Source organism: Rhineura floridana, chromosome 10 (genome assembly GCF_030035675.1).
Source record: "Rhineura floridana isolate rRhiFlo1 chromosome 10, rRhiFlo1.hap2, whole genome shotgun sequence".
Taxonomy (NCBI): domain Eukaryota; kingdom Metazoa; phylum Chordata; class Lepidosauria; order Squamata; family Rhineuridae; genus Rhineura; species Rhineura floridana.
The window spans coordinates 81,483,399-81,510,342 of record NC_084489.1 but is presented as its reverse complement, the minus strand read 5'-3'; the positions used below and the strand labels follow the sequence as shown (position 1 = coordinate 81,510,342).

General features: G+C 46.4%; 1 protein-coding gene across 1 annotated transcript in view; it reads left to right on the top strand.

Moving 5' to 3' along the window:
- The window catches only part of CSRNP1 (cysteine and serine rich nuclear protein 1), a 38,266-nt gene extending 12,690 nt beyond the window's left edge, over positions 1–25,576 (top strand). Inside the window, exons 2-5 of the mRNA XM_061586730.1 lie at positions 11,015–11,219; positions 17,228–17,487; positions 18,154–18,450; positions 19,768–25,576. Coding sequence (XP_061442714.1) covers positions 11,039–11,219; positions 17,228–17,487; positions 18,154–18,450; positions 19,768–20,808 — 1,779 coding nt within the window. The 5' untranslated portion in view covers positions 11,015–11,038 and the 3' untranslated portion in view covers positions 20,809–25,576. The remainder of the gene's footprint in view (positions 1–11,014; positions 11,220–17,227; positions 17,488–18,153; positions 18,451–19,767) is intronic.
- The last annotated feature ends 1,368 nt before the right edge of the window (positions 25,577–26,944 follow it).

Below are 26,944 nucleotides of genomic sequence, written 5' to 3'. Positions count from 1 at the left end.
ATAGGGTGTTATCCAACCATGCCCTACTTGGAGTGGACCACTGAGGTCAGTAGACAAGCGCATTGATCTCAGTGGGTCTCCTCTGAGTAATGATTAATGTTGGCTATCCCCCTTTAACTCCAGATGATTCAGTCTAGAGTATGGCAGAGTAAGGTCTACCTGTCTTCAGAAGAGCCAGTGGCCAGTTTGTTTTTATATGAACAGCAGTTCTGGGTGTTTCCTCAGGTGTTACTGGATCATTCAATCTCTCCTGGTGCAGATGGGATGAGGCAGAATTGTGTTCCCAGATGAGGCTGATTGGAAAGCCAGAGCAATGGATCATGCAGAGTGATAGCAGCCCACCTCCTCTGGGAGTGAGAACTTTGCACCCACAAGAGACTTTGGATTTTTAAAACTCCATTTAAAACTTCCTTTCCAAGAGTGGTAGGTAGGAAATGAACGTAAGAGCTGGGTCAGGACAAAGACCCATCTCTCACAGTGGCCAGCCACATGCCCAAGGGAAGCCTGCAAGCAGGACTGGAGTGCAACTGCAGAACTCTCCCCCCTTGTGATTCTCAGCAACTGTTATACAGCACTATACTGCCTCTGAGAGTGGAGGTACAATTGAGCCATCATGGCTGGTAGCCATTGATGATGGCCTTATCCTCCACTAATTTGTCTAATCCTCTTTGCAGGCCATCCATATTGGTTGCCAAAATGGGGGACGGTTCTTCTGGGCTGGGCTTACTTTGGCTGGAAGCCACTGCAAGGGTTCCGTTGCCTGGGGCCCCGGTGAGCTCTCTTGAGCAGGAGTGCTGTTGTTGTTTTTATGTAGTTTTATTCTTCCGTCTGCATTCATGGCCTGTATGAAAATCTGGATCTTTGGCATTAGCTGCAATTAAATCTGATGTCCTTCCTCGGACTGAACTCAGACTTAGCTTCCACATTTTGTTGGCTGGGCACCCAGATGATTTAGGAGCCCTCAAAGCTTGCAGGGGGGAATTTAGTTTGCCCTGGGCCAGAATTCTGATCTGGTTATTCTGGTTCAAATCTGAAGCAACTGGAGCCTTAGGGCTATGCATGCTCTGTTGTACACCCGCCTCCTCATTCTGCACCTAATATATAACTTACAGTGTTGGGATTTATGCAGTGCTTTTCCTGAACATTCAAAGCAATTCACACATGTTATCTGGGCAGTCCTTACAACAACCCTGTAAGGTAGCTCAGTGTTACAATTTGCAAATTGTAGATCAGTGGTGGGCTAGAAGCTGGCAGCCCTCCTTTGAAGCTGCCTGGGGAATTCCTGGCTGAGAGGAGCTTCCTCCTCTTTTCACCTTAGACCAGGAGGACCCAACATGATGCCCTTCAGGTCTTGTTAGACTGCAGCTCCCCTTGTCCGTGACAGTTGGCCATGCTGGCTGAGCGCAGGCTCTCTCGCCCTGCCATTGATGCTATATCCCATCCCAGCCTTCATTGTGCATTTTTGCATGGGCATGTGGTGTGTGTGTGGTGTGATAAATGCATGAATGTCCTCCTGTTGTGTGCATTATACCAGAAGGAAGGGTGAAGGAGGGTGGGGTGGGGGGAGCACCTAATTTGCACTTCCTCATTGCTTCCATTCTGTGCGAAGTTGTGCTTGTGGAAACTTTACCTGGGCACCGTTCCAGTTTAAACGAATAAAGCCAGGGGTTGAAAATAGACAATGGGATTGATGCGTTTTTGGGGGTTGGGGAAAAAAATTCCACTAAAAGCTTTCCCCCCATTAATTAAGAATAAAGGATTGCTTGATCTGTGCATATTGTATCGACAGTGCAATAAAATAATGGAGAGCACTTTCCCCCCTCTTAAGTGCTGCTTTTCTCTCTCTGTCTGTTCCTTCTGGAGAGGGAATAGTTTTTAAAAGCTCTTTTCTTCTCATCGTTAAAGCAATATTCCTTGCCTACGCTAGAAGTAGTGCATCAGCCCTGGACCATCTGGAGAAACTAAAGAGAGAGCATGTCTGACCATGTGCAGAGTACCTTTCCTCCCCTCCTGAGTAGCCTTAGTTCTGGATTCAGACATGGATTAAAGGGCACGGATGGCATGGTGGCTTGGGCAGAATGATGCCCAAATCATCATTCACTTTGGCCATTGGCAGTTGTGTTAACAGAGGATCTCTTTGCACATCACGCGGAGACAAAACTAGCTTTGTCTCCACATGCACACCTGACAGCCACTGGCTGTTCCCTGACCATTGTACATGATGATCACACATGTGCAAACATGTTGCATCCACACTTTACATTTTGGATGTGTGCTGCACTCCAGCTGAATGATTAACACATGTAGTGTACAGGCCCCAAATAAGTAATATAGGAGGGTTTCCCATTTGCTCCCCTGAAACGCCTCTGAGGAGTGTTGTGGGGTCCTCACGAGCAGTGCGAGGTGGGCCACGGGGGGGGGATGGCGGTGAATTGCGGTGTGCAATTGGGTGTTCCTATTGCATTGTTGGAACGTGACTTTGTGCTGTGTGGCCCAATAAAATATCTAGGGCTGGGCCAGTTGAACGCAAACATTCAGCCAGGCAAAGGTTTGATGTGGCTGTTCAAGTTCTTCCTGGTTTGACTCTCTGATTGTCTGCACAGCAGCCCTATTCCAGATCATCCCTCTGCCACAGTTACACCATCTGAGAGCAAGCAAATGGAAAGCCCGGGGGGCTGAACATTGGTCACTAGGTTTAATGTGTCGTGGAAGGCCGCAGGCAACTCGCGACATCCTAGACGTTCAGTGAGATGTCAAAAGTCCTGCCAGATGATGGGGTAATGTCCACATTTCTTTGAATTACAGCTCATCGAGTGTTCATGGTGCGGGCATGTGTGTGTGTGCACCAAAGGCAATTGTCTTCTTTTCTAACCATGACAGTTACAGACAGAAGATAGATTGGGATCAATAGGTAGATTTCTGTAGATGGGCAAGGGTTTCTGATTTCTGGTTGTCTATCAGTAGCAACACAAAGCAATTGTTTCCAACCTAAATTAGGAAGTTGGAATGAAGAAACCTAACCTGGTGTGTGTGTGTGTACTTTTGTGCAAAAAGACTGCGAGGTCAGTTAAGTTCCGTTGTAGGCTCAGAACGTGCTCAAAGGCACCCTGTTCTTTAATTCTATCTGTGTGCTTTTTTTTGCTTTTTTTTTTTTGTCCTGGGCTCTGGTTGGTAGATCTTGGGCTTCTGCGTTTAAAAAAACACAAAGATCTGGCAAGTCTGAAGTCTGTCCAGCACTGGTGTTAGAGGCTGAGAGGCACAGCTGCCCCATTGGAACGAGCAGGGAAGCGCCATCAATGCTCTTGCACCCCGGCCATTTGTTTTGATGTGATTTGCGCAGGAGGCGTTGCTGTCAGATTCTTCCTGTGTTGGTTCCTCACCTGCCATGTTTCTGTGGGTGCTACCATGGCTGAATGGGCTGCTTCCAAGGCCTTAGGCCAGTGTTGGGAAAAATGCGTGCCAGAATTGATATGAGGTGTTGATGCTGTTTGGGATTAAGGTCAAAATGCCCAGGTAGGGTTTGCTCTTGGTGGATCTTGTTTTTGACGTAATATAAAGGCTGTATCGGCGATTTCCAAACCCCTTGGACCGTTTGAAAACTGCTGAGGGTCCAGGCAGAGCACTTAATGAATATTTCTGCCTGTTGTAGCAATTGTAACGTGCTGTGATGCTGTACGATTTTTAATTGCATTTTATTGCGTCCTTTATTTCTTATCTATTCTATATTATTGTATTCCATAGACTTCAAATAGCAATGCCATAAAATACAGTGTAAGAAAGAAGAGAAGCAATTAAAATGTGATTGAATATCAGTCCGAATATTTAAGGCAGTGGATATGTTGTCTCCCGTCTTTGACCGTAAATCCACAGGCATGCGATGGGCCATCTGAATGAAGATTGGGAACTCCCAGGCTACATCAACTAAGAGTCCAGCAGGTCAGCTGAGAGAAGGCTGCCTTGGCTTACAATCCTAAATGTACTTACCAGGGAGTAAGCCCCATTGGACACGGAATGGGAACGAGTGGCATGAAATTCCTGGTGAAGAGCTGCCCTTGAACCAGAGAAGCCTTCCCCCAAACTGAGAACTGGGTGGGTTGAATGCCTACTAGCAGAGGTGCTTTGTAAATTACCAGGCTATGGTCTGAAGGCACCTATGGCCAGCTCCCTGCTGAAGCTAAGCAGGGTCAGGTCTGGTCAGTGCCTGGATGGGAGACCGCCTGGGAACTACATGTAAGCCGCCTTGGGTTTCTATCATGAAAAGAAAGGCGGGGTAATAAATGTAACAAATAAATAAATAAATTGGCCACAGCCATGCCTGATTTGAGAAGAATGGCACTGCAGGAAAGTTGCTGCTTTGCTCTGAAAATATTCCTGTGGTGGTGGATTTAGGAGAGGGTTGGAGATTTAATACCAGCTCTTTCAAGGGCGTTAGAGGTGGCTTCTCGGCCCAGTGATAGTTGCATGTGCCAGCAGGAAACTACATTTAATAATAATAGTGATGTTAGTGATGATAAGAAGTTAGTAATACTGTTAATAATGTGATTTTATAACATTTACATCCCACCTACCAGTGCTACTACATTGATACTTCACCTTTTCTCGAAGGAAATCAGGGTGGTGATGGTAGGTAGGCTCGCCAGGGACTGGCCCAAGGTTGGCCAGTGAGCTTCATGGCTGAGTGGGCATTAGTCCCAATGCTTGAACTGCTACACCACTCAGGCTCTTGTGTGTCATGAGCGTGAAAGGATCTCCGTTGCATGCTTTCCCCTGAGGAGCAGATCATGCTTCCTGGGCTTGGGGGGTGGGGGAAGGCAGAATCTAGAGTCAATTTGGGGGGTGAAGTTGAAGAAAGATGGAGAAATGCTGCCTTAATGTGAAAATCACGGATGCACACCACAAAATGCATGCTGCAAAGCAGTTGAAAGGAGCCGGCTTCCTTCTCTAGGATCCGCAAAATTGATCTGCCGGCTTAGAGTGAATGTTTAATTTTTGTTGCAGCCAAACCAGGCCTTTGGAAAAACAGGTATATAACATATTTAACCTTTTAAATGCCTGTCATCCAAAGACGGTACTCTAACCAGCCTTTTGTACAGGGTTTTTGAAGGCAAGAGCAAATGTATCACGTTTGTGTTGTGTATGACGCATCTGCAAGGCTCAACAAGCGCCTCACACAGATTTTCTTTCTTTAAAAAAAATCGGGGGTGGTTTTGAGTGTTGGTATGTGGTGATCCGTCTACATGTGCATCAGAACGAGGCCATGGAATGGACTGTGCCACTTCAGACAGCAGGCAGGGTAAGGGGAGGCATCCTTTCCCTACATAAAGCACACACAGTTCCTTGCAAGTAGAAAGATACCACTGAGCCAGGGTTAGCACCTGCCTCCTTGCTGTACTAGTTCTTCACTTGCAGGGATTTTTTTTTTTTTGCATAAATGTAAATATTAAATAAAATAAATAAAATATTCTCTTCCCACACCCTACTCAGCAGTCTGAGCTTACACAGTCCCTTGTACCCCCTTATTCTGTTGCATGCGCAGACAAGATTTTGCTCTGGTGCTCTTTCCGAGAAGAATGGGTGCACATCAATTTGGGCTGGCGTCTGGTAATTGAGGGTGGCCCAAGGACAGATCTGGTGAAATGCCAAGAAGCTTTCCCTGTGAAAGAAAGCCTCAAGTTCTCCAAGGCGAGCATTTGGTCACTTCAAAACACCCGTGCCTTCCAAAGCTACCTCGGAACTGAGCATCCACTGTAATGAACCACGGGGGAGGAGGCAGCGTCAACTGGTGGCTCCATGTCAGTGGCGCAGTGGAATCTGCTCTGGGTTTTAGTCCAAACTTTCAGTGAGCTGTCAAGGTGTCGAAAGTTTGGACTAAAACCCAGAGCAGGTTCTACCGCCCCACTGATACTGGAGCCACTAGCTGCCAATGGATGGGGAGTTTACCCCTCCTTCCTCAAGATCCTTTGTCTGGCCTGGGACTTTTGAAGCCAGGAGGCTGGTTCTCCCATATGGCGTCTTCCTGTGGGGGAAAAGACATTCTCGGATCTGCGCCCGCTGGGATGTTTTAATCCTCGTAACTTGACATTCCCTTTATTTATTTAGTTAGTTATTTATTTTTGTTGCCAGGTGTGGATGAACGGGTGTGAGCAGCTCTGCTCTGAGTCACCCTGTGAGTAAGAGCCTACTTCTGATGTCTCGTTTTATTCTCCAGCCAGGCTCAAATAAACAAACAGTAAGCTTCGCAAGAGGCACTTTTGATGTTTCGGTGGGAGGGTGAAGAAGAATCCCTACTGGAGTCTGAAATTTTTTTGCTGTTAAAGGATTGCTCACCCAGATTACTTGGGCAGAGGAGTGGAGTTCCTCCACCTTCCCACCGTACTTCAGTGGACACTGTTGGATGATGTTCCAACAGCAATCCAAGAAATCACCAGCCTTCCACTCAAGGCTAGCCAGAAACTTTGGGCCCTTTGCGAGTCAGGAACTGGGTCTTGATTGTTGTGAGGTTGACTGTGGTCAGGTTAATAACAACCGCCGAATGAACGTGGTGTCCATCCCAGCCGTAACTCTTCCTTGTGCGCTAAATGGTCAGAAGATGCGTCACAATGTGGGTGGAGCTTGCTGTCTTAAAATGGACGGGCCAAGCGACTGGGGCAGCACCACCCACCTCCACTCCTGCCAATGAACGTTGTGCAGCACAGTTGTGTCATTTGCTGTAATGTGCTGCTGGTGGCATCTCAGCTAGCAAAAGCTGGCCTGGCAGCCTCGCCTGCCCTCTGGCTCTGATCTGGGCGTTTGGAAAGGTGACAGTGTTCTTCAATATGGGGCCTCCCACCGGGTGTTGTCGGGCTACAGTTCCCATCATCCGTGGCCACTGGCTTAGCTGGCTGGGGATCGTGGGAGTTGTAGTCTAACAATATGGGGAGGGCAAGGTTGAAGCACTCTGGGACAGAAGGTGCCACACAGTGAAATGGATAGAGCCACATCCAACCCACTGACATGGAGCCACCAGCAGCCAGCCCTGCAGCTGTGGGTTAAGACTGTGGTGCTGGGGGAAGAATGCGCTCCATGGAAGATTCTCTGGGAGAGGCAGATGAACGGTTGTTTGCTTTGCCTTTCCTGAATATAGATGTGGTAGTAATACAATCACATATCTATGAAATTCACATGCAGGTTTGCTTGTTTTCCTTGGGAAACTGGGAACGACAAACAAGTGTTTGGCATGGGGGGGGCAGGTAAAATTGCCTTGAGGGCCAGATGCCACCTGTGGGCTGCCCCTGCAATAGACCTTTTGGGAGGTGACAGTCTGGAAATCAGGAGTTTGCACCCATACAAACTTCATGGGGGAAACTCTGAAGAAAAAGCAAGAGGGGGAGGGATTGCGTTTTGGCCGGCATCGGCAAAAGCTTTTTTGCTTTTACTGTTGAGCTGGGGCAATTTGCATGGGAACACTCTGTCTTCTCAGTTCGTGGAATTTGTTCCAAAGGAGCTACAGTACAAAAAAATATATAGATATAATCCAAAAGGGTTGTGGGTTTTTTGTTTGTTTGGACAGTTGAAAAAGAATGCGGCAATCCAAACGCCAGCCGGTTGACTTCAGCTTTCTTTTGCCCTGTTGTGCTAAGGCAGCCGTCGTCACCCAGCTGCTCTCCGTGTTGGCTGGGGCAGGTGGGAGTTATAGTCCAAAGCATCTGCAGGGAGGCAGGTTGGGGGAGGCTGTCCTAAAGGCTGTCCTAATGGGAAACAGGAGGCATCTCACCCAGGGTGGCCGAGGAGCAGGAGGCAGATATATCCCCCCCCCTTGCAGTTTTTGTAGCAGTTTGTTCCTGTGCTCAGATCTTGGTTTTTTTAAACATGTGAGAGGCGGCCTTTTTCCTCAAGGGCCCTGCTGCTTGCAGCCTTTTCCTGCAAAGTGTCTTTGCTTAATTGGTATGAGCTGATGCTGCAGCCGCGTCGAAAGGGACAGAGTTAAAGGCATAGCCCTGGCAAACGGAAGCCAGACGCAAGGCTTTGTTACAGAGGAACATGTTGTACTCCATTTATGTTCTGGCTTTGCCTCCCTCCTTTTGCAAGGGTGATATTAGGACATACGAACATTCAACTTGTAGAGGGTAATTGGATTTCTTCCAAAGGGGGCTTTTCTGTTTTCTTTGTTGAACATTGGCCCACCTCTTTGCACCCCGTTTATTGCATGGCAGTTTTGAATCTGTGGAGCTGGCTCGGAAGTAATTTGTGGTTCATGCCCTTTGGGGCACACAGACCTGGCCGACCTGCTCTTTGGATCCTGGCTCTCATCCATTTCCATCCATGGGTAGTAGTCACAATGGCTGTGTTCTCCCTTCACTGTCAGAGGCACTATGCCTCTTAGTACCAGCTGCCAGGAATCGCAACCAGGGTGAGTGCTGTTGTGCTCAGATCCTGCTTTCCGGCTTTCCATAATGGGCATCTGGTTGGCCACTGTGAGAACAGGATGCTGGACTAGACAGGCCGTTCGCCTGATCCAGCAGGGCTCTTCTTGTGTAGCGAAGATGGCTATTTCCCACCCTTGGGATAGCAAGAAATTGCCTTTGTTTGCTTTTAGAGAAGCACTGTTCAGGTACTTGAAAGGTTGTCACACAGAGGTGGGCCAGGATATTTTCTTGATCATCCCAAAGTGCAGGACATGGAATAATGGGCTCAAGTTTCAGGAAGCAAGATTTCGGCTGAACATCAGGGGAAAAACTTTTAAGTTGAGACCTATTCCAGTCTGCATCTGTGTTAGAATTGCTGTTAATATGTGGGTTTTTTAATAATATGTTTTTAACTCTTTTAAAAAAGATGCTTTTTAAAGCTTTTTTTAAAATGTTTTTAACGTTGTTTTGTTTTAATGTATTTTAAGGTCTGTTTTTATGATGTTTTAACGTGTTTTTAAGTGCTGGGAGGAAGGGGGGGACATAAATAAATAAATAAATACTTCCTAACTGTTAGAGCAGTAAGACAATGGAACCAACGACCTAGGGAGGTGGTGGGCTCTCCAACACTGGAGGCATTCCAGAGGCAGCTGGACAGCCACCTGTCAGGGATGCTTTTAGTTGGATTCTTGTACTGAGCGGGGGTTGGACTCGATGACCACATAGGCCCCTTCCACTTCTACCATTCTATGGTTCTAAGTTGCTTGATATAGCTTGTTGGATCCCAGCCTTGAGAGAGGGAGGCTTTCTGCAACCTCTGGTCCTCCAGATGCTGCCAGAGTATGCCTCCTATCATCCCTGTTGGTTAGCCACGCTGGCTGGGACTGATGGGGGTTGTAGGCAAGCATCATCTGGAAGGGTAACTGGTTGGGGAAGGCTGGGTTAGGCTTTTCTTCAGGTTACCAATTCAAGACCCTTTCTCTGATTTAATTGTCCCACTATCAGTGCTTTCGTTTGGATTGTATGGGTTAGGGCAGAGCAGCAACAGTGTTTCCTCTATTCACTCACTCACTCACTCACTCACTCACTCACTCTTGCAGCTCCCTTGTGAAGTAATGGGCTGCCTGTCTCTGTAGCTCACCAGCAGAGAACATGCCTTGCATGCGGGAGGTTTGATCCCCAACATCTGCAGTTTTTAAAAAATCATGTAGCAGATGAGGGGGAAGGGCCTCTGCCCACGACCTTGGAGAGCCGCTACCCGTCAAGAGTAGAGAATACTGGCCTAGATGGACAAATAGGTTGAGCTGGCACGAAGTCGCTTCATATGTTGATAATGGCTACCTTCCAATTGTACCCCTTTGCCACCGGTGTTTTGGTCAGTTTGCTGCTAGTGCTCAACCTCGGTTATGCCATCCGTGAAATGGGTGCAACAGTGTCCCCGTTGTTCAAGGCACAACTGGATGACAATCCTGCCCCCTCAAGAGCTTCAGAAATTATTAGTAAAAAAGTGGCATTTGAACCGTTTGTGTTTTCCTTGGGTCCGTCGGTGGGGGCCCCTCTGGCTGCTGCTTCTGGCTGCTGTAAATCCCAGAACTTCCTCCAAAGGTACTTTGAGATCGGGGGGATCTTTTAAAACAGCTGACCAAGAAGCGCCATCTAAATGGCTTTGGAGCTAGTGAGATTCTTTTATTGGGGAAGTCTACGTTTTTTGGCTGGAAGACGTGTTTGAGAAAAGCCTGGCTGTATCTCTCTTAAATCATGGGCTTTCAAATGTTGCTACAAGCAGCGCTTTCTGCCTTGTCTGCACCGCCAAGGGGCTCCTGAACGTTGCTGAAGATTCTGGGGCATGTTAAGAAGGGGGAAATGGCCAATATACAGCAAGCTAGTCCTGTTGAGCTTCACTGTTGCCCTCTGATGTTGCACTGGAGGGGGGGAAATTGCTGGTGGGTATGCTGTCTTTCAGGGAAGGCTGACTGCTGCTATTGACCTTCTCAGTTGAGGACCCCTCCAAAAGCTTCCAAGGCAGCCTTTCCAACTTAGTGCCCTCTAGACGTTGTTGGACCCCAAATCCCATCAGCCCCAGCAAGCATGTCCAATGGCCGGGGATAAGAACCTTAGAAGAGCCCTTTCGGATCAGAACAAAGGCCCGTCTAGTCCAACATTGTGGTCTCGTGCTGGCCAGCCAGATGCCTCTTCTGGGAAGCCCCCCAGCAGGACCTGTGCGCAAGAGCGCCCTCTTTGCCCATGTGATTCCCAACAGCTGGTATTCTGAGGCATGCTGCCTCCGATAGTGAGAGTAGGACATAGCCATTGTGGGGCTAGTAGCCACCGATAGCCTTATCTTCCATGGATTTGCCTACTCCTCTTTTTAAAGTCATCCGGGTATGTGGCCATCATGTCATGGGATGCTGGGAGTTGGAGTCCCACCGCATCCGGAGGGCCCCAGTTGGGGGAGATTGTTCTAAAGGAACGCCAGGGTTTGCTGCAACACCATTTGAAAACCAGCCATGGTACATGGTGACAAGCAAGATGAGACTCTCTTTCTGTGGCTGGGCTTTGCTGGAGAGCATTGTCCCCAGTGACCCAAATTGTTCATGGTTCTTTTTCCTTTCTCTGTTCTCCCCCAACAGTTATATGAAAACCTCTCGCTAACCATGACGGGGGTGTTAAAAAGAAAATACGATGAACTGGAAGACGACGCCCCCTATTCCTCCTCCTCTTCCTGCTCCCCTTTCTCCTCGGCGTCTTCAGCTTCTTCAGGCTGGGAGTCAGACGAAGAGAACTCGCGGGGAGGAGGCATCAAGCCCAGCTTGGCCCTGAACTCCGATTTCACCCGTAAGTATTACTTTTTTGTTACTTTTGAATCGCACCTTGTTCTCCACGGAGCTCGAGGTGGCGTACATGGTTCAACCATCTCATTTTTTTTATCTGCACAACAACCCTGGGAGGTAGGTTAGGCTGAGAGAGAGTGTGTATGAGAGAGAGAGTTGCCCAGGGCCCTCCAGTCATCTTTGTGGCTGAATGGAGATTTGAACCTGTGTGTTTCTAGTCAAGCACTTTAACCGCTACGCTATGCTGGCTCTAATGTAATTGGCACAAAATGCTTTGTTTCTCCCTTGGGTCCTATGTGTTGCTGTCAGTCTGGCAAGCTGCCATGCAGAAGGTTGTGGCAGCTTCTGATATCAAGCAATTTGCAAAAACTTTTTGGGAAAGAGTGTGAATTAGGGTGTGAAACGGCAAAACTCCAAGAGCTGAGTTCTTTTATTTCTTATTTCATTTATCAGTTGTTTCCCAGGAGGCACCCCAAAGCGATTTACAACATAATAACACATATAAAAGGTTTACCTATATAAAAACTGTTAAAGCAATTGCATACATATGAAAACAAATGTAAAAAAAAGTTAAACGGTTTAAAACACCAGCAAATACATAAAATCAATTCAGTTCAATTCCAAGACAGATACTAACTGGGATAAAGATTTTAGAAGGCTTGTTGTAGAGAGAGTAACGTTTTTAGCAGGCGGCAATATGTCAATAGAGATGGTGCCTGTCTGATATGCAGTGGGAGGGAGTTCCAAAGGGCAGGTGCTGCCACACTAAAGGCCCAATTCCAACAGACCTCCTGACAGGATGGTGTCTGCAGGATGCCCTTTTCGACAGAACATAGCAATCAACTGGGCATGTAACAGATGAGGTTGACTTTTAGGCATTCTGGTCCCAAGCTGTATAGGCTTTGTACATCAATATTAGCATTGTGAACCTAGCCTGGTAGGTTGCAGATGTAAAAAAGAAGTGAAGGTCAAAAAGTAAGCTAGGCAAGGCCCGGAAGAGCTTTGGAGATACTTGTCTACTGCTCTTCATAGAAATATATCCTAGAGCAGATAAGGACAATTCATCTCTGCTGGATGAGACGACTGCATTTTGAGGAATTCTTTTCAGTGTTGGCTAGAGAACATAGCATGTTAATTCAAGCCGAGTGATTTTTTTAATTGTTTCTAAAATGAGCTATTAAGTACCGACAAATTAGCTTTAGGCGCACACTTTAAAAAATAATAATAATAACTAGCTCATTGAATACAAGCGGAATTCAGTTATGGACGTTCCAGTTTATTCAGCAAAATACACAAAGTGCTAATTTAACATTTTCTAACTCTCCTCATCTCAGGCTTGCAGCAACCTCTTTTTCCTAATGGCTTCCAGTTTTGCATTTTCCATTCAGGTCCTCTACGGACTGCACCTACATCCTGCAGAAATGCTATCTGCTACTCTTCCGATGAAAGGCAATAGTTTTAATCAGTAAATCTTGTCCGGGACTGCTGGGACTATTTTGCTTCAAATGCCCACTTAGGCGACGTTTGCAAACCTGCTGCAATCTCCAAATGTTTTGGAAGTCTTGCAACAAAAAAGAGTCTTTCTTTTTGCGTTCTGGCTTCTGTGCAGTAACAATGAACTTTCTGTTCCTTTGCTTGTTGTGGAGGGGGCATTGCAAACAATTAAAGGGAAGAGGGATGACTGTAACTGCTCAAGTCTAATAATATTAACAAATGTTTGGCTTAATTTTCCTCTTCAGTCCCCACTCTACCTTGGTAATGTGTATATGTATATATTGAAATTACTGAACAAAACCAGGGTAGAAACACCAACTGGCTGATAGGGAGAACCCTTTGGATAACCTGGCAAAAATCAAAGTGAAATCTCTGGTGCCCCAGTTTGGGGGCTGGGTCACATGTTTTACCTCTTAATTGGGCATCACAAGTGCAGAAGCCTTGACATACCTGTAGTAGTCACTGGTTCCAACAGCCACTACTGGCACCTGCGGTGGAGAGCCCCCTTCTAGCCTTCACACTCTTGGGAAGGATGCATTACAAGAAGTGTTTATAACATGAATGGGGAACTTCTGGCCCTCCAGATGTTGTTGGGCTTCAGTGACAACTGTATTCCAACAACTTTTGCAGGGGGAAGGTGTTCCATCTCTAGTTTAGAAAAAATATTAAAAAAAACAGATCCAAACAATCCATCATGTCAACCCAAGGCCATTTTCTTAGGCATTTGCCTGTTTCATGAATCTTGTGAAAAGTTACAGAAAAGTATCCTTCTCCTCCTCCTTTTTTAAAAAAAGCCCCCTTGGTTTTAAGTGGGGGGGAAATCCATATTTTGGGGGGTGGGGATTTAGTTGGAAATGTAGCTGTGTAAGCATTGCACAGCTTATACTCAAATCGTGTAGGCATTGCATATAAGCTATTGCTGATAACTGATTCTTTTATTATTATTGGGAAGGATCAAGGGTGTTGTAACTTAAATGAAGGTAAGCTTCAAGGACCAGGGGGCGGGAAGAGTTGAAAACTGGTCACTATAGATACTACATTTTTAATCCTCCACTTGAAGATTCCTGAACAGCTGTTGCGTTTCATTCCTCTCCCCAGAGAACCTTGGGAGGGGGCCTTCATTATTTAATATAAGGGAAGAGTTGTGCCAGTTTTTAAGTAAATGGATTCCAGATCGATCTGGCTGAACCAGCACAGACGTGTCTTATGGATACACTTGGATTTGTTTGACCCCGGCGTATCTCTGTTTAATTGAATTCAGTAAATTGCCAGCTTAAGCTAAACTGCTCTAAGCTAAGCATGCACCATTATTCATAGCAGAGGGAGAGCCATTTTGGTGTTTTATTTATACTAATTTTTGTTGTAAAAAACCACACCCTCTCTGATTGGAAATATCATTGCCCACCTGGAATGTTCACAGTTCCAAAAGGTATTCTTATGGCGCGTGTGTCAGAGGGGCATAATTCAGAACAGAGGGGCGACGCAAGACATGTCCTGTAAGTTGTTGAATCTGCAGCTCCTCTGCGTATTTGGGCTTCATGCATTTAATTTGCATGCTATTTGCAGAGCCGCAGCAGGTGCTGAGCCGCAGCTGGTGGGCATGCTGGGTTTGCTTTGCGATTGTCCTGGAATTCACAGCCCCAAATAATGGAAAGCTTGATCCCAAACTGGCTGAAACAGGGCATGCAGACGATGGCAGAGCGAGCCGGTTTGCATCTTTTTGCCATTTGGTTTGTGAGCCTAGGATGGGGGTATGTGAGGGGGGATCCTGCTGATCTTGGCATCAAGCCACAGGAGTTTGGTTGGGCTAGGAGGCAGGGTGGAACATTGCAAAAAAGATGTAAAAGTGTTTTTGTTGTTGTTTTGGCCCATGTAGCTATGGAGATGACCCGTGTGGCTACTTTTCAAGCCTGCATTTGGTGAAATTTGAGGCTCCAGCAGTGGTGACTTTAGGAGCCCTGTACGTATCCACTTGCCTGGGCTCTGTTGGCGATCAGGAATTCCATGCAGGGGAGCAAGTGGGTGATGGAGGAGGGGTGGATCTCTCCGCTCCTCTTCCAACAGTTGGCTTTATTTCCATTTTGGCAGTGGAACATGGGGAAACCCTTTGCTCCTCTCTGTTCCTGGGAAAGGGCCACTGTGAAGTGGTAAAGCATCCACTTTGCATGCAGAGGGTCGCAGGTTCAATCCCCGGCAGGTAAGGCTGGGAAGCTCACCTGCCTGAAACCTTGGAGAGCTGCTGCCACACAGAGTAGACAGTACTGAGCTAGAGGGACTAAATGTCTTGGCTCTGTGTAAGGTAGCTTCCAACTTTCGGCTTGGTAGAGGGTTTTTTTAAAAAAACCCTCTAACAGGAGAGGATCCTGCATTTCTGCCGTGAATCTGGCTGAGCGCATGGAAGCATAGTTTTTTTTTTAAAAAAACCCTTAGAAACTTTTGTGGACATAGCTGTGAGGCTGGATAGCAAGCGGAGGGGATTATTTCTGTGCCCCTTCCTCTTGCCACCTAGTTCAGGACAATGGTCCCAGGCTATGGTCTGAAGGCAGATGAGGCCAGCATCCTGCTGAAGCTAAGCAGGGTCAGGTCTGGTCAGTGCCTGGATGGGAGACCGCCTGGGAACTATATGTAAGCCGCCTTGGGTTTCATGAACAAAGAAAGGCGGGGTAGAAATGTAATAAATAAATAAATAAATAAAATAATGGTGCAAAATAAGCCAGAAACTCATTTTTGCATGTTTATTGTTTTTTTTTAAAAAAAACACAGGAGTCATATTGGTCCAGAATTAAGCTTATTGTGATAGAGTTTTAATTCCTCCTTTTTAAAGTGGGGAGTGTGCAACACAGCCTCCCTGTTCACGCCACATTGCCTCTTTTTCCTTTCTCCGTGTATATGGCAAATATAAGGAATCAGAACACAGAATAATCCATCAGTCCTTACTTAATTGGATATATTGATGTAAGCAGTGCATATGTCCAAACGGATTTTCAATTGAGATTGATGGGCAGGGCAGTAAGATCGTCAGATCCCTGAGTAATTGGCTCCCCCTTCTAACCGTATGGGTCAGTCTGGCCCAGGGCGTAGACTTGAGTTGTAGAGGCGTGGGTTCGGATCCTACACTGCTTGCTGTTTTCTCCTCATAACAGCCCTGCAAAGTAGGTTAGGCTGAGAGAGAGTGAGCACTCCATGGTCACCCAGTGACCTTTATGGCCGAGTGGGGATTTGAACTCTGGTCTCCCAGGTCCTTGTCCAAACCTCTAACCACTATATCTGGCTCTCAAGCACTTGCCATGTGGTTTTCTGCCTATTTGGAGGAAGTGGGAGGGGGGAATCAGGCAGAGCAGATTGCTTAGTGCTATCTAGCAAGTTCACAGCAGAGGTGAGATTTGGATTCGGGACACCCCAGATTTCCAGTCACAGTTAGCGGGCCGCAGAGCTATGCTTGTTTCTGTAAGAATCCCTGATACAATTGAGGATTTTAACCACCTGCCACTCCCTGTGAGATTATTGGGCGATTTTTTTTTTTTGGTATCATCCGGAATTGTGCGCTTGCTTGCTGTCCCTCCCCCCCAACATGTGTGTGTTGTTTTTTTTAAAGTCTCTCTTGGCTTTTTATTTAAATTTGCATTAGCAGGAGGAGGAAGCACCTGATTGCACTGGGAAGGTTAAACATTAAACTTTTCTGAAATACATAAAACGTGTCGTGCAGTCTAGCCGTGTTTACACAACGATCACCTGCACAGAAAGATGATTGGCTCTGCAGCTGCTCTTAAATTAGCCCCTAGAGATTAGGCGATAGATTTACAGTTCCTCCCAGTGGACAGCAGAGGAAATGTCCTCAAAGCAGCTGTTTTGATGATCTTGTTCTCTCTCTCTTGCAGGGTTCACCAACAAAACTGTTTGGGTGTCTGTTCCTTCAATTAAAAAAAAAAGAATCTGGCCTGCAAAGGCCATCTCCTGTCTGACACCCCGCAGATGGTGCGCTCAGACAGTTAAAGTAACATGCAATGAATATTTCATGTCCCGCTATTGGGAGGTCACTTTCCTTGAGAAAATTGTCACGAGCGCAGGAACAGCTACCTTGTGGGATTTACTTGCTAGTAGGAGTACAGACACGTGTGTGTGTGTGTGTGTTACCATGCTCTCTCCAGGCTGAAATCAGAGCTGACCCAAATATACAGTAGAGTCCTTGGGGTGCAGGGGTGAGGAGCTGAAATACTGCAGCACACGCATGGGGTGGAGGAAGGGACATGGGTGAAATTTGATTCAGTTTGCTTTTAAGGCTGTTCTTGACGGCTTGTAGAAGCGTTTGTTGGAGTCTTGGATGCTGTAAATTTTTTTTTTTTTGCTTTTTTGTCAAAGCAAGTTTCCAGCCCTCAAGAGCACAGAGGAGAACAAAGATCAAACAGCGAAGATGCACTTTGCCCAAAATGATCCCACATTCTCAGACATTGATTATGCACATTAAAGGATCCATTACGGCAAGCGCTCACCTCCTCTCCTTTTCCCCCCTGTCCCCAGCAACATCCATCCTGAAGAAAAGCAAGCGGTTAAAGCGGAACAATGTGGAGTTCGACCGGGTCACTGTCTTCTACTTCCAGCGCTGCCAGGGATTCACCAGCGTGCCTAGCCGCGGGGGCTGCACCCTCGGCATGGTCAACAAGCATGGCTTCTCCCGGGAGTTCACTCTGGCCGAGTTCTCCAAGGAGCAGGTGACAGTCCGACGGGAGAAGCTCAAGGAGAGATTGAAAGAGGAGAAATTGGAAGCCCTGAAGTGGAAGGTAAAAGGCAGAGCACCTGCTTTGCATGCAGAAGGTCCCCCCACCCACCCACCCACACACACCCGGCATCTTGAGCTACAAAGAACTTCAGAGAGTAGGAAATGGGAAAGTCCCTTCTCTGCTGGGAAGAGCAGGCCAGCCTTCCTCCCCTGGGCCCCCTCTAGATGCTTTGGACTACAACTCCCATCTGCCCTTGGCTGGGGCTGATGGGAGTTGTAGTCCAAGGCATCTGGAGGGCACCCGACTGAAGGATCCTAGCACAGACAATACTAGCCTAGATAGACAGTCTGATCTATACAGTAGCTGCTAATTGGCACCTGGCCAGATTGGAAGAAAAGGTTCTAAGATAGATCTTTTTCTTTCTTTTTCTCCACTTTTTTGGGGGAAAGGTCTTCTCTTTTTTAGCCCCATATGATCTTGGAATTCTGCAAACGATGCAGATGCAGCGACCATTGGCCATGCTGGCTAGGGCTGGTGGGAGCTATTGTCCCAACACCTGGAGGGCACAAGAATAGGGAACGGCTGCTGTCTGCATTAATGCCACACGGGGCCCACTTTATTAAGAGAGGCTCTCTGATTTCAAGATGGCAGGGCACCTGAGCATCCTTGGTGCTTTTCATCTGCCTTTTAACATGCGCGTGTGCTTTTGCTTCCCCCAAAATCCAGCTAACCATGAACGGTACGAAAGAGTCGGAGGAGGCCAGCCAGCTGACCACGGACGACATCTCGGACGACAACGTGGACGCCAGCGGTGCAGAGCTGGAAGATGGCTTCTTCCTGCAGCCGTACCCGGCCAAAAAGAGGCGGGCTCTGCTCAAGGCCATGGGTGTCAAGAAGATCGACAAGGAGGAGAAGCGAGACCTTCACAGCATCCGCCTCTCCCGGGAAGACTGCGGCTGTGACTGCCAGGAGTTCTGCGACCCGGAGACGTGCAGCTGCAGCTTGGCGGGTATTAAATGTCAGGTGCGTGTTCCTTGGTGCGGGGTCTTGCGGGGCTAAGGGTGACAGGGAGAGTGGAAGGTAGCGTTGGAAGGGCTGGTCTTCCACTAGCCTTACCATATGTCTTCCATGTTTAGCATGTGTTTTTAAATTGTTTCTTTGTCTCTTAAAATTTATATATTTGTTTTTAATCATCATCATCACTGTTTATTTGTATGCCGCCTTTCCATAACAATTTATGCACAAGGCGGCTCACAACATGAACGGAAAAAAAGGTACGCAACTCACTGTAAGAAATAAGTTAATGTTTTTAATTGCTGTAAACCGCCCAGAGAGCTTCGGCTATTGGGTGATATATAAATGTAATAAATAACTAAGTCAGGCCTGAGAAGAAAGTGATCACAAGCATCCAGACGAGAAAAGCATTCCTTTTTGTGCTACTACTACTGCTGAGGGTCCCAGGTCGGCAGCTGCTTTTGCCAAAGGCCAGTGGGAGACAGCCATTCTTCCACCGAATTCGTTGCTTGCTGCCGAGTTCTGTCGGTGCAAATCATGGCCGCGTTGGAGTTTGCAGCTCCATATTATTCCACCACAGTGACTGGAGATAGGAGCACAGGAAGTTGCCGTAGATTGTGTCAGGCCAGTTGGTCTATACAGCTCAGTGCTGCCTGCACTGACTGGCAGAATCTCTCCAGGATTTCAGGCAGGGTTCTCTCCCAACCCTAGCTGGAGTTGTCGGGGACAGAACCTGGGACTTCCTGCATGAAAAGTAGATGCTGTATCACTGAGCGGTGGCCCTTCCCGACACACACCTTGGCACGAGTAGACCTTCCATATTGCCCAAAATCCTCTCAAATCTTTTCAGCGGAGGCAGTTCCCATGTAGGGCTAAAAGGTCTTGAGTGGTTTGAGATCTCTTTTTATAAATGCACGTGTGAAACTGGTCTCCTCATCTCTATTTTTGCTAATATTACTATCACTCCTCCTGCTGTTAATACTGCATTTATACCCCACCTTTCTTCCAAGCAATTCAAGGTGGCATACAAATATGGTTCTTCCCCTTCAGATTTTATCCTGACAGCAACCCCGTGAGGTAGGTTAGGCTGAAGGACAGTGACTGGCCCAAGGTCACCCAGTGAGCCTTGTGGCCGAGTGGGGATTTGAACCCTGGTCTCCCAGGTCCCAGTCCGACACTCTAACCGCTACACCACACTGGTTCTCACCACTGGCTAAGAGCAAACAATTGAGCCAATAACACACAGATGCGTGTGGGTTTTTAAAGAAATGTCATACTGATGACGGTAAACGTCCCGTGACTAACGCTGATTGTCTCTGCTAACAGATGGATCACACGTCATTTCCTTGTGGCTGCACGAAAGATGGCTGCGGGAACGCAGAAGGCAGGATCGAGTTCAACCAGGCCCGGGTGCAGACACACTTCATTCACACCATCATGAAGCTGGAACTGGAAAAGAACCAGGCAAGCAACGAGAGAAGCCTGGAGCCCGAGCCATTCTTCAGGGACCAGCTCCACCCGTTCGGGTGCCCGGTGAGCAAGGCGGCATTTGAGGAAAGGACTGTGCCCCTGACGCCCGCCTTTCAGTTCAACACTGACTTGGAGACCATCGGTGAGAACAGCTGCAGCAGCGACATGACTGACTCCTCAGTGTCATCCAATCGGAGTGAGGACTCGGAGGAGCCGTACGAGGCTGCCCCGTCCGAGAAGGTGCAGTCGGACGTGGACGACGATGGCTTGGCCCGCATCCTCCATTTCAACGACTCCGACGCGGAAGACGACAGCAGTGCCGCCAGCGACTGCCAGGATAACTTGAGCTCCTTCCATCCGACCGGCTTCTTCAGTATGGATGTGGAAAACCAGTGCACTACCCACGCTGCCGACAAGCTTTCCACCGTCAGCTCTTTAAGCCATTTGTCCAACATCACGGAATGTTTGGACGAGAATGCCAATCAGGAGGCGAGCGGTTTTCTCGAGGAAGCCTCCCCCGGGGTGGCACAAGGTGGGGGGATCTCTTTCTGTGCACCATCTTCCTCCTCCTCCTCGGCGGATCAGGGCTCTAGGAGCTACATGGATCTGAGCCTCTCCTCGGACTCTCTGGATTTCTTCCAGTCCTTTTCGGACTATAATCTGGGACCCCTTTATAACTCCTTGAAGGAGTATGAGAACTTGGACAACTTTTCCGCTTTGCAGTTCCAGCTGCCGAATTTCCCCACCCTGCCCCAGCCTGGGGATCACAGCACCTGCTTTCTAGAGTCCCTGATTGGTTTGTCAGAATCTGTCCCAGAAACCCCCGTACCTTTTACAGACAATCAGCTTCTAGAAGATGCCATTAAGTCATCATTAATGGAGACAGTGAAAGTTTAGTTGTTTTTTGAAAGGGGGGAAGTGAGGAGGGGAAACGTAAAAACCCATTGTGCATAAACACCCTTTCCTGGAAGGAGACGCTTCGTAATATTTTGTTCTTTTTCAGACACTTTGGAGGGGGGGAAAAGGACAAACCAAAACTCTGCAGCTGCAATCAGCTTTCTTACTGTTTGTGCAAAACTCTTGGCCTTTTCACGGCGTTTGGGAGAGAGGGGGAGCAGGAAGGGAAGGCAACTTTTGCTGAACACAATTTACCTGCATTTTGTGTTCGCAGGGAAGGGGGGGGGAGAGGAAGAAGAGAAAAGACCTCGCGTGAAGTATGTTGATCATCCACCAAGCACCTTCTGTGAACATTTTCAAATGTTGGCAGACAATTTTCTCAAACTGCTTTGGGAAGTATAAATATATATAAGTATATTTATTGTGAAAACTAATTTGCTCAAGAGTTGGCTCTTGCTTAAATGGGAAAACGTTTACAGGAAGAAGACCCATACACCATTATGTACATCATTCCCCTGCCCTCTATTTATGGGAAACCTCTACAGGTTTAAGTAGCCACCGAAGCTTAAACTGAGCATCAAATCTTATTTAAATTAGACATACCTCAGATGTATTATGTGTACAATCATAATTTTTGCATAATATATCTGTATTTATTTATTTCATCTTCATGCCTGAGTAGCACTGTGGTTTATCAAAGACCTGAACGTGACGTGGGCTTTTAGCAGCCTAACCCTTTTTAGGTCTCTGGGCAGAACAAACGCTGAGAAGGCTTTGATGTTCAAGGTGGTTAAATGCCAGCTTTCTGTCTCTTTTTGCTTAAGCCCCATATCTACACTACAAACTTAAAATCCAGGTTCACTCTCCTGGGTTCCTAAAGGGAACGCTGAGAATTTTGTCATCTTAGGAGGGAGTTGAAAGGGCTCACTGAGAGATTCTCCAGCTCCCTTCTTAAATCAGGGATGGTGAACCTGTGGCCCTCTGGATGTTGCCAGACTGCAATTCCCATCATCCCTGACCGTGCTGGTTTAAGGCTGATGGGATTTGGAGTCTAACAGCATCTGAAGGTTTCCCATCTCTTCTTTAGTGGACCACAGAGGTTATTTGGAGGGTGGCTATGAAATCTGTTCCAAACCAGTTTAGCTTTGCACACAGTTCCATGGTCAAGTTTTCTTCGCAATGGTAGCTTTGTGTGATGCTCTGCAGGTGCAAGGCAGTAAGAGCGCCTGCTACTGTTAATGGAGTGGTGGTGTGGCCCTGGAGCTGCCACAGCCGAAGAGGCCTCTCAGTCATGCACCTGTGGCACAGAACAGCATTTGAGCCTTGGAATTTCAGAGTGTGCTGCACATTGAATGCTGCAGTGGGGCATCACTGCACTGCTATGTCTGCAGGACTCAGGAGTTATATCATAAAGGGGCAGGTTCTGTGTTTCTATTACTATTTTAAAAAAAGGAATCCCGATTTCTACAATTCCATTCTTTTCATCGGATGTCCATGACTCTGTGATGTCCATGACTCTGCTGTGGACAAGTAAGAAGACCCTAAACTATTTTAAAAGAGAGAGAGAGAAATAGTATGAACTATTTAAAGAAGAGAAAAAGGTTAGATTGTGTTGTAAATTATTTTTTTAATTTATTTAATTTCCTTAAGGATTTGGCCATGAGATCTTTTATAGAACTGATCTGATCTATTATGGTGCCTATTGTACAGAAGAACCGGTTTTTGGAGCTGCTAGGGTTGCAATTGAGAGGACAGTTTTAGCCTTTGGAATGGGAAGAGCAAAAACTCTAAAAACTAAACAAACGAACCCGCAAAACACTGTGCTTTATAAGCATCCGGGTGCTTTTTGGATGTCTTTGGGAGCATTAATGTTCAACATGAAGCCAGCCACTGTGAGCCGTGGCACAGCCTGCCCATAGTCCTGTCCATAGTGGGAAGGTATAAACATCCTGACAAATCGTGTGCCCTTTGGCGCAGTGTCCTCTCCTAGTAAATGAGATGCCCCTAGCCAAGATTATTTTCAAGTGAGCTAGAGTCCCATTTACTAGAACAGGGCAAGGAAGGAGTTTTACGTAGGTGAGGGGCAGCCGTCTTTGCAAACTTCTGAAAGGCACCATAGGTTTTAAGTGTTCCTTATTACTTGGAAGCGGAAAAGGGATTTTAAAAAAAATTGGTCAAACCAGTATATTTATATGTAAGTAATTTAAAAGGGAAATGAAGGTATTGCAATCTTTTTTTTAATTTCATCATATCCTTGAAATGCCAACACACACACACACACACACAACAACAAACCCTAAACCCTACCTGTGAACCCAACCAATTTGCAGGGCTTACCTTCTTTTTAAAAGAGGATCTAGTGGTAGCATTTAGAATAGAAAAGAATGAGCAAGGCTAGGCAGCAGCTTCACTGATGTGATGGTCGTTCTTTTCCTTTGCTGCCTTTGGCTGGTATTTCTTACAGATTGCACCCAGTTTGTGGCCTGGTGTCTTGCTTAGCTGTAGCTGCAGGCGGCTGCTGATGTGGTCTCCCCTCCACCACTAAAGCCTGAAGACGGTACTCTTTGGATTAGATATGTCGGCCCATTGGTTGGTCAGCTGAAATGTGCATTGTGTGGTGGGGGGCGGGCAGGTGAGTGGCACCTCAGGCTACCACAGCAATGCCCAGTATGCACCAGATACAGACTGTGGTTGGCCTACATGCAACCTGTGAACTGTAAATTGTTCATCCGGCTACAAGAGCCTTTAAGGCAGATACTTGGATACTTAAATCAGACTGCAAACATAAAACACTACGGATGATATCCAGCTAAGTCAGAGTAAGCCCATTGAAATCCATGCACTTGATCTACTTGTCTATTGATTTCAGTGGGTCTCCCATAATGTGGCCGTAACATTAAATTGGATGTATAATTTGTATTTTACAGGGACGCAAGTGCCTCCACCAGCAGTACCAATGAGCGTTGGTCTAGCTTGTTCAGAGATTATCATATAAATCCAGCAACTTTTAAAACAAATTGATGAAGTTATATGATCCTGTAACAGAGCAATAGCCAAACCAGAGAGTCAGTGGACAGGTCTTTGTTGTAGTTGGTAGACACAGGGTTGTATTCAATGCTGGTCATACTCAGTAGACCTGTTGAAACTAATGGATGCAACTTACTTGCTCCATGAATTTCAGTAGGCTTGCTCTGAGTAGGACTTAGTTGATTATAACCCATTGAGTCGGATTGGTGGGTTCATGCCCAAACATCTGAACATTTGAAGTTTAAGTTGTGCCTTTGATAATCCTAATGGTAAGGCTGCTGTGATTGCTGCCTCAGAGACTGGATGGCCCACTTGGTAAATTAAGGGGTTGTGACCAAGAATCCCCCTTGAAATACTACTCTCCAAAGGAGAGAGGCTGCATCTATTAGCGAACACAGAAATAACAGTTTTTTCTCTGAAAAATAATAATTTGGCCTGATTACCATCTCCTACACTAGAATTCCCTGAGGCAAGAAAAGTTGATATTTTGGATTTTATTGGTGAACGTGATGGTTGGACGTAGCCCTCCAGTGCAGTTGGCAGTTGTGGTCTTAGGTGCTGTTAACATGGCTGTGCTTCATTAATGGAAATAACTGGCATTCTTGCCTCTCCCAAGACTAGAAGACCTGCACTTTGACTCTAGGCTCAGTGGAGGCTGGTGGATCTGTTGTCAGTGGGGCGGTGGATCCACTCCAGGTTTTAGTCCAGACTTTCAAAGAGCTGTCCAAGGTGCTAAAACCTATTCTCCAAACAGGTTCGACACCTTAGATAGCTCCCTGAATGTTCAGACTAAAACCTGGAGCAAAGTCTCTGCCCCCTGACATCTAAGTCACCAGTCTTTTCTTCACTGCCTCCAGTGATGTACAAAGCACCCATAATTCCAACCTTTGGGTTGGAAAGACTGTGCCCCATCTGGTCTATGCAAAGGGTAGTCAAGAGAAAATGCCTACAGAACAATGTGGCATCAGGTGCAAAAGGGTTATCCCACTGTGAGCAAACTTTAAAAATGTGTTTAACTTTTTAAATATATATATATACACCAGGGTTTTTTTTATTTAACTTGTGGGATTTTTTAAAAAACTCAGCTTGCCTGAAAAATACTGCTTTAAGACAGGTGTTGTTTTATTGGTACTGCCTTTTCTATGGTTGCTTTTTTTTCTTCGGCACTAAAGCAATGATTTTTAGAACATTCCTATGTTTCTTTGCATATATGTCATTTTAAAATGAATGTTGGGGAGATTGAGGGGTCAAAACAGCTCTTGCCTTCGTAATCCCTCTCCCCATTCTAACTTACTCATTTTGTTTTTGTTGGTGCCAACCTCTCTTCTCTCACCCCAGGGTGCACTGATTTGTAAATAGATACATATCCCCCCCCGCCTTCTGTATCTTACATAAAATGTTGCCTGTCCAGTTTTTCTTAAAAAAAAAAAAAAAAAACCCTGAGAAACAAAACTGGGTATTTATTGACACGATCTGTAATTATCTAATGTATTGATTGAAACACTTTGGTTTCAACTGCTTTATATTTGCTTTCTGTGTGTGTGTGTGTGTGTGTGTGTGTGTGTGTGTGTGCTTTTGTTGCTGAAAGGTACCAGTTTAAAATACTTTTATCCTTACCTGTGCTTCCCCTCCCAATTTTCATTTGTAAGTTAAACAAAACAAAAAAAGCATTCTTTGCCTACATGCTGCTGTCTCTCATTTCATCCAAGCAATATGAAGAAAATTTCATTACACTTTCAATAAAACAAACTTTTTTTTGTTTGGAGTATGTCTGTGTCTGTGCTCCTTCTCAACACGGGGGGGGGGGAGGAGAAGGAGGAGGAGGTTGTTAATGAAAATCTAATTCCTGCCAACGGTGGTTGCTATGGAGAAAGGGCCATGTGCTCAAAACATTCCTCCTTTAATTTGCAACTTGCCACCCTGGGCTGCCAACTCTGGGCTTCTGTGTAGGCAGAATCTGGGAGCGAGAGGTGTGTGTTTTCTTTCTGGGAGATCGAGCAGGCTAGGATATAAAAATCCAATTAAAAGACTGGATTTGAGTGTCAGTTTAAAAGCTGGCTTCAGGGTTTCAGATGGGACATTACCAGCCCTACCTGGAGATCCCTGACATTGAGCCAGGGACCTTCTGCAAGCAAAGTAGATGTTAAGACCATTGAGTGACAACCTTTCCCTTAAGTGTTGACAATGAAAGGTTTTATTTAAGCCAGGGATGTGGAACATTGTAGCCTTCCAGATGATGTTGGACTACAGCTCCCATCATCCCAGACCACTGGTTGTGCTTTATTGGGCTAACAGGAGCTGGAGACAAACGACACCTGGTGGGTCACAGGTATCTTGTCCCTCTGATCTACAGGATTCCACACAGCTTCATGTCAAAGAAGCTCAACGCAGGCCTGGGTTTCTTCTAAGCCAGGAGTTTCCAAACGGTGGTTGGTGCACCACAAGCTTCATTCAGGTGGTCTGTGATGTGTCTGCACTAAATATATTGATTTTTAAATACACTATTGTAATAAAAAACTTGGAAGACACAGACCTGAACTTCCAAGATCTGAACGGTGTTCATGACACATGCTCTTGGAGGTCACTGATTCATAGGGTCGCCATAAGTTGTCATCGACTTGAAGGCACATAACAATAAAAAATGCAACATAAATAAAAGAAGCAATAACTACAATTAAAAACCCAGCAAAGTGCATTACTGGTGCTTGGACAGGCAGAAAAAATCATTAGGTGGTTTGCCATGGCCCTCAGCAATTTTGAAGTGGTCCATTGGGGTGGGTAGATGTTTGGGGACAACTGCTGTAGGCCAAAGGGGAGGGGAGGCAGTAGGCTGGGAATTGGATCTGGATGAGGGACAAGAGCCACACAAAATGTTTTGTTTTCTGCCACAGGATTGGCCCATCAATAGATGAGGCTTGTCCAATGGTATGTGTGGAAATTGAGAGCTTCTTCCAAGAGTAAGGTGGTAGCAGGCAAGACCTTGTGGACGACTGCCTGAATGTACAAGATCTCACTTGGCATTCTGAGCCAGAGAAGAACTGCAAAGGGGGAAATGATGCCGTTTGTAGTTCATGTGAGTGTTCCAACCTGGATGGATGTGTATTCCAAA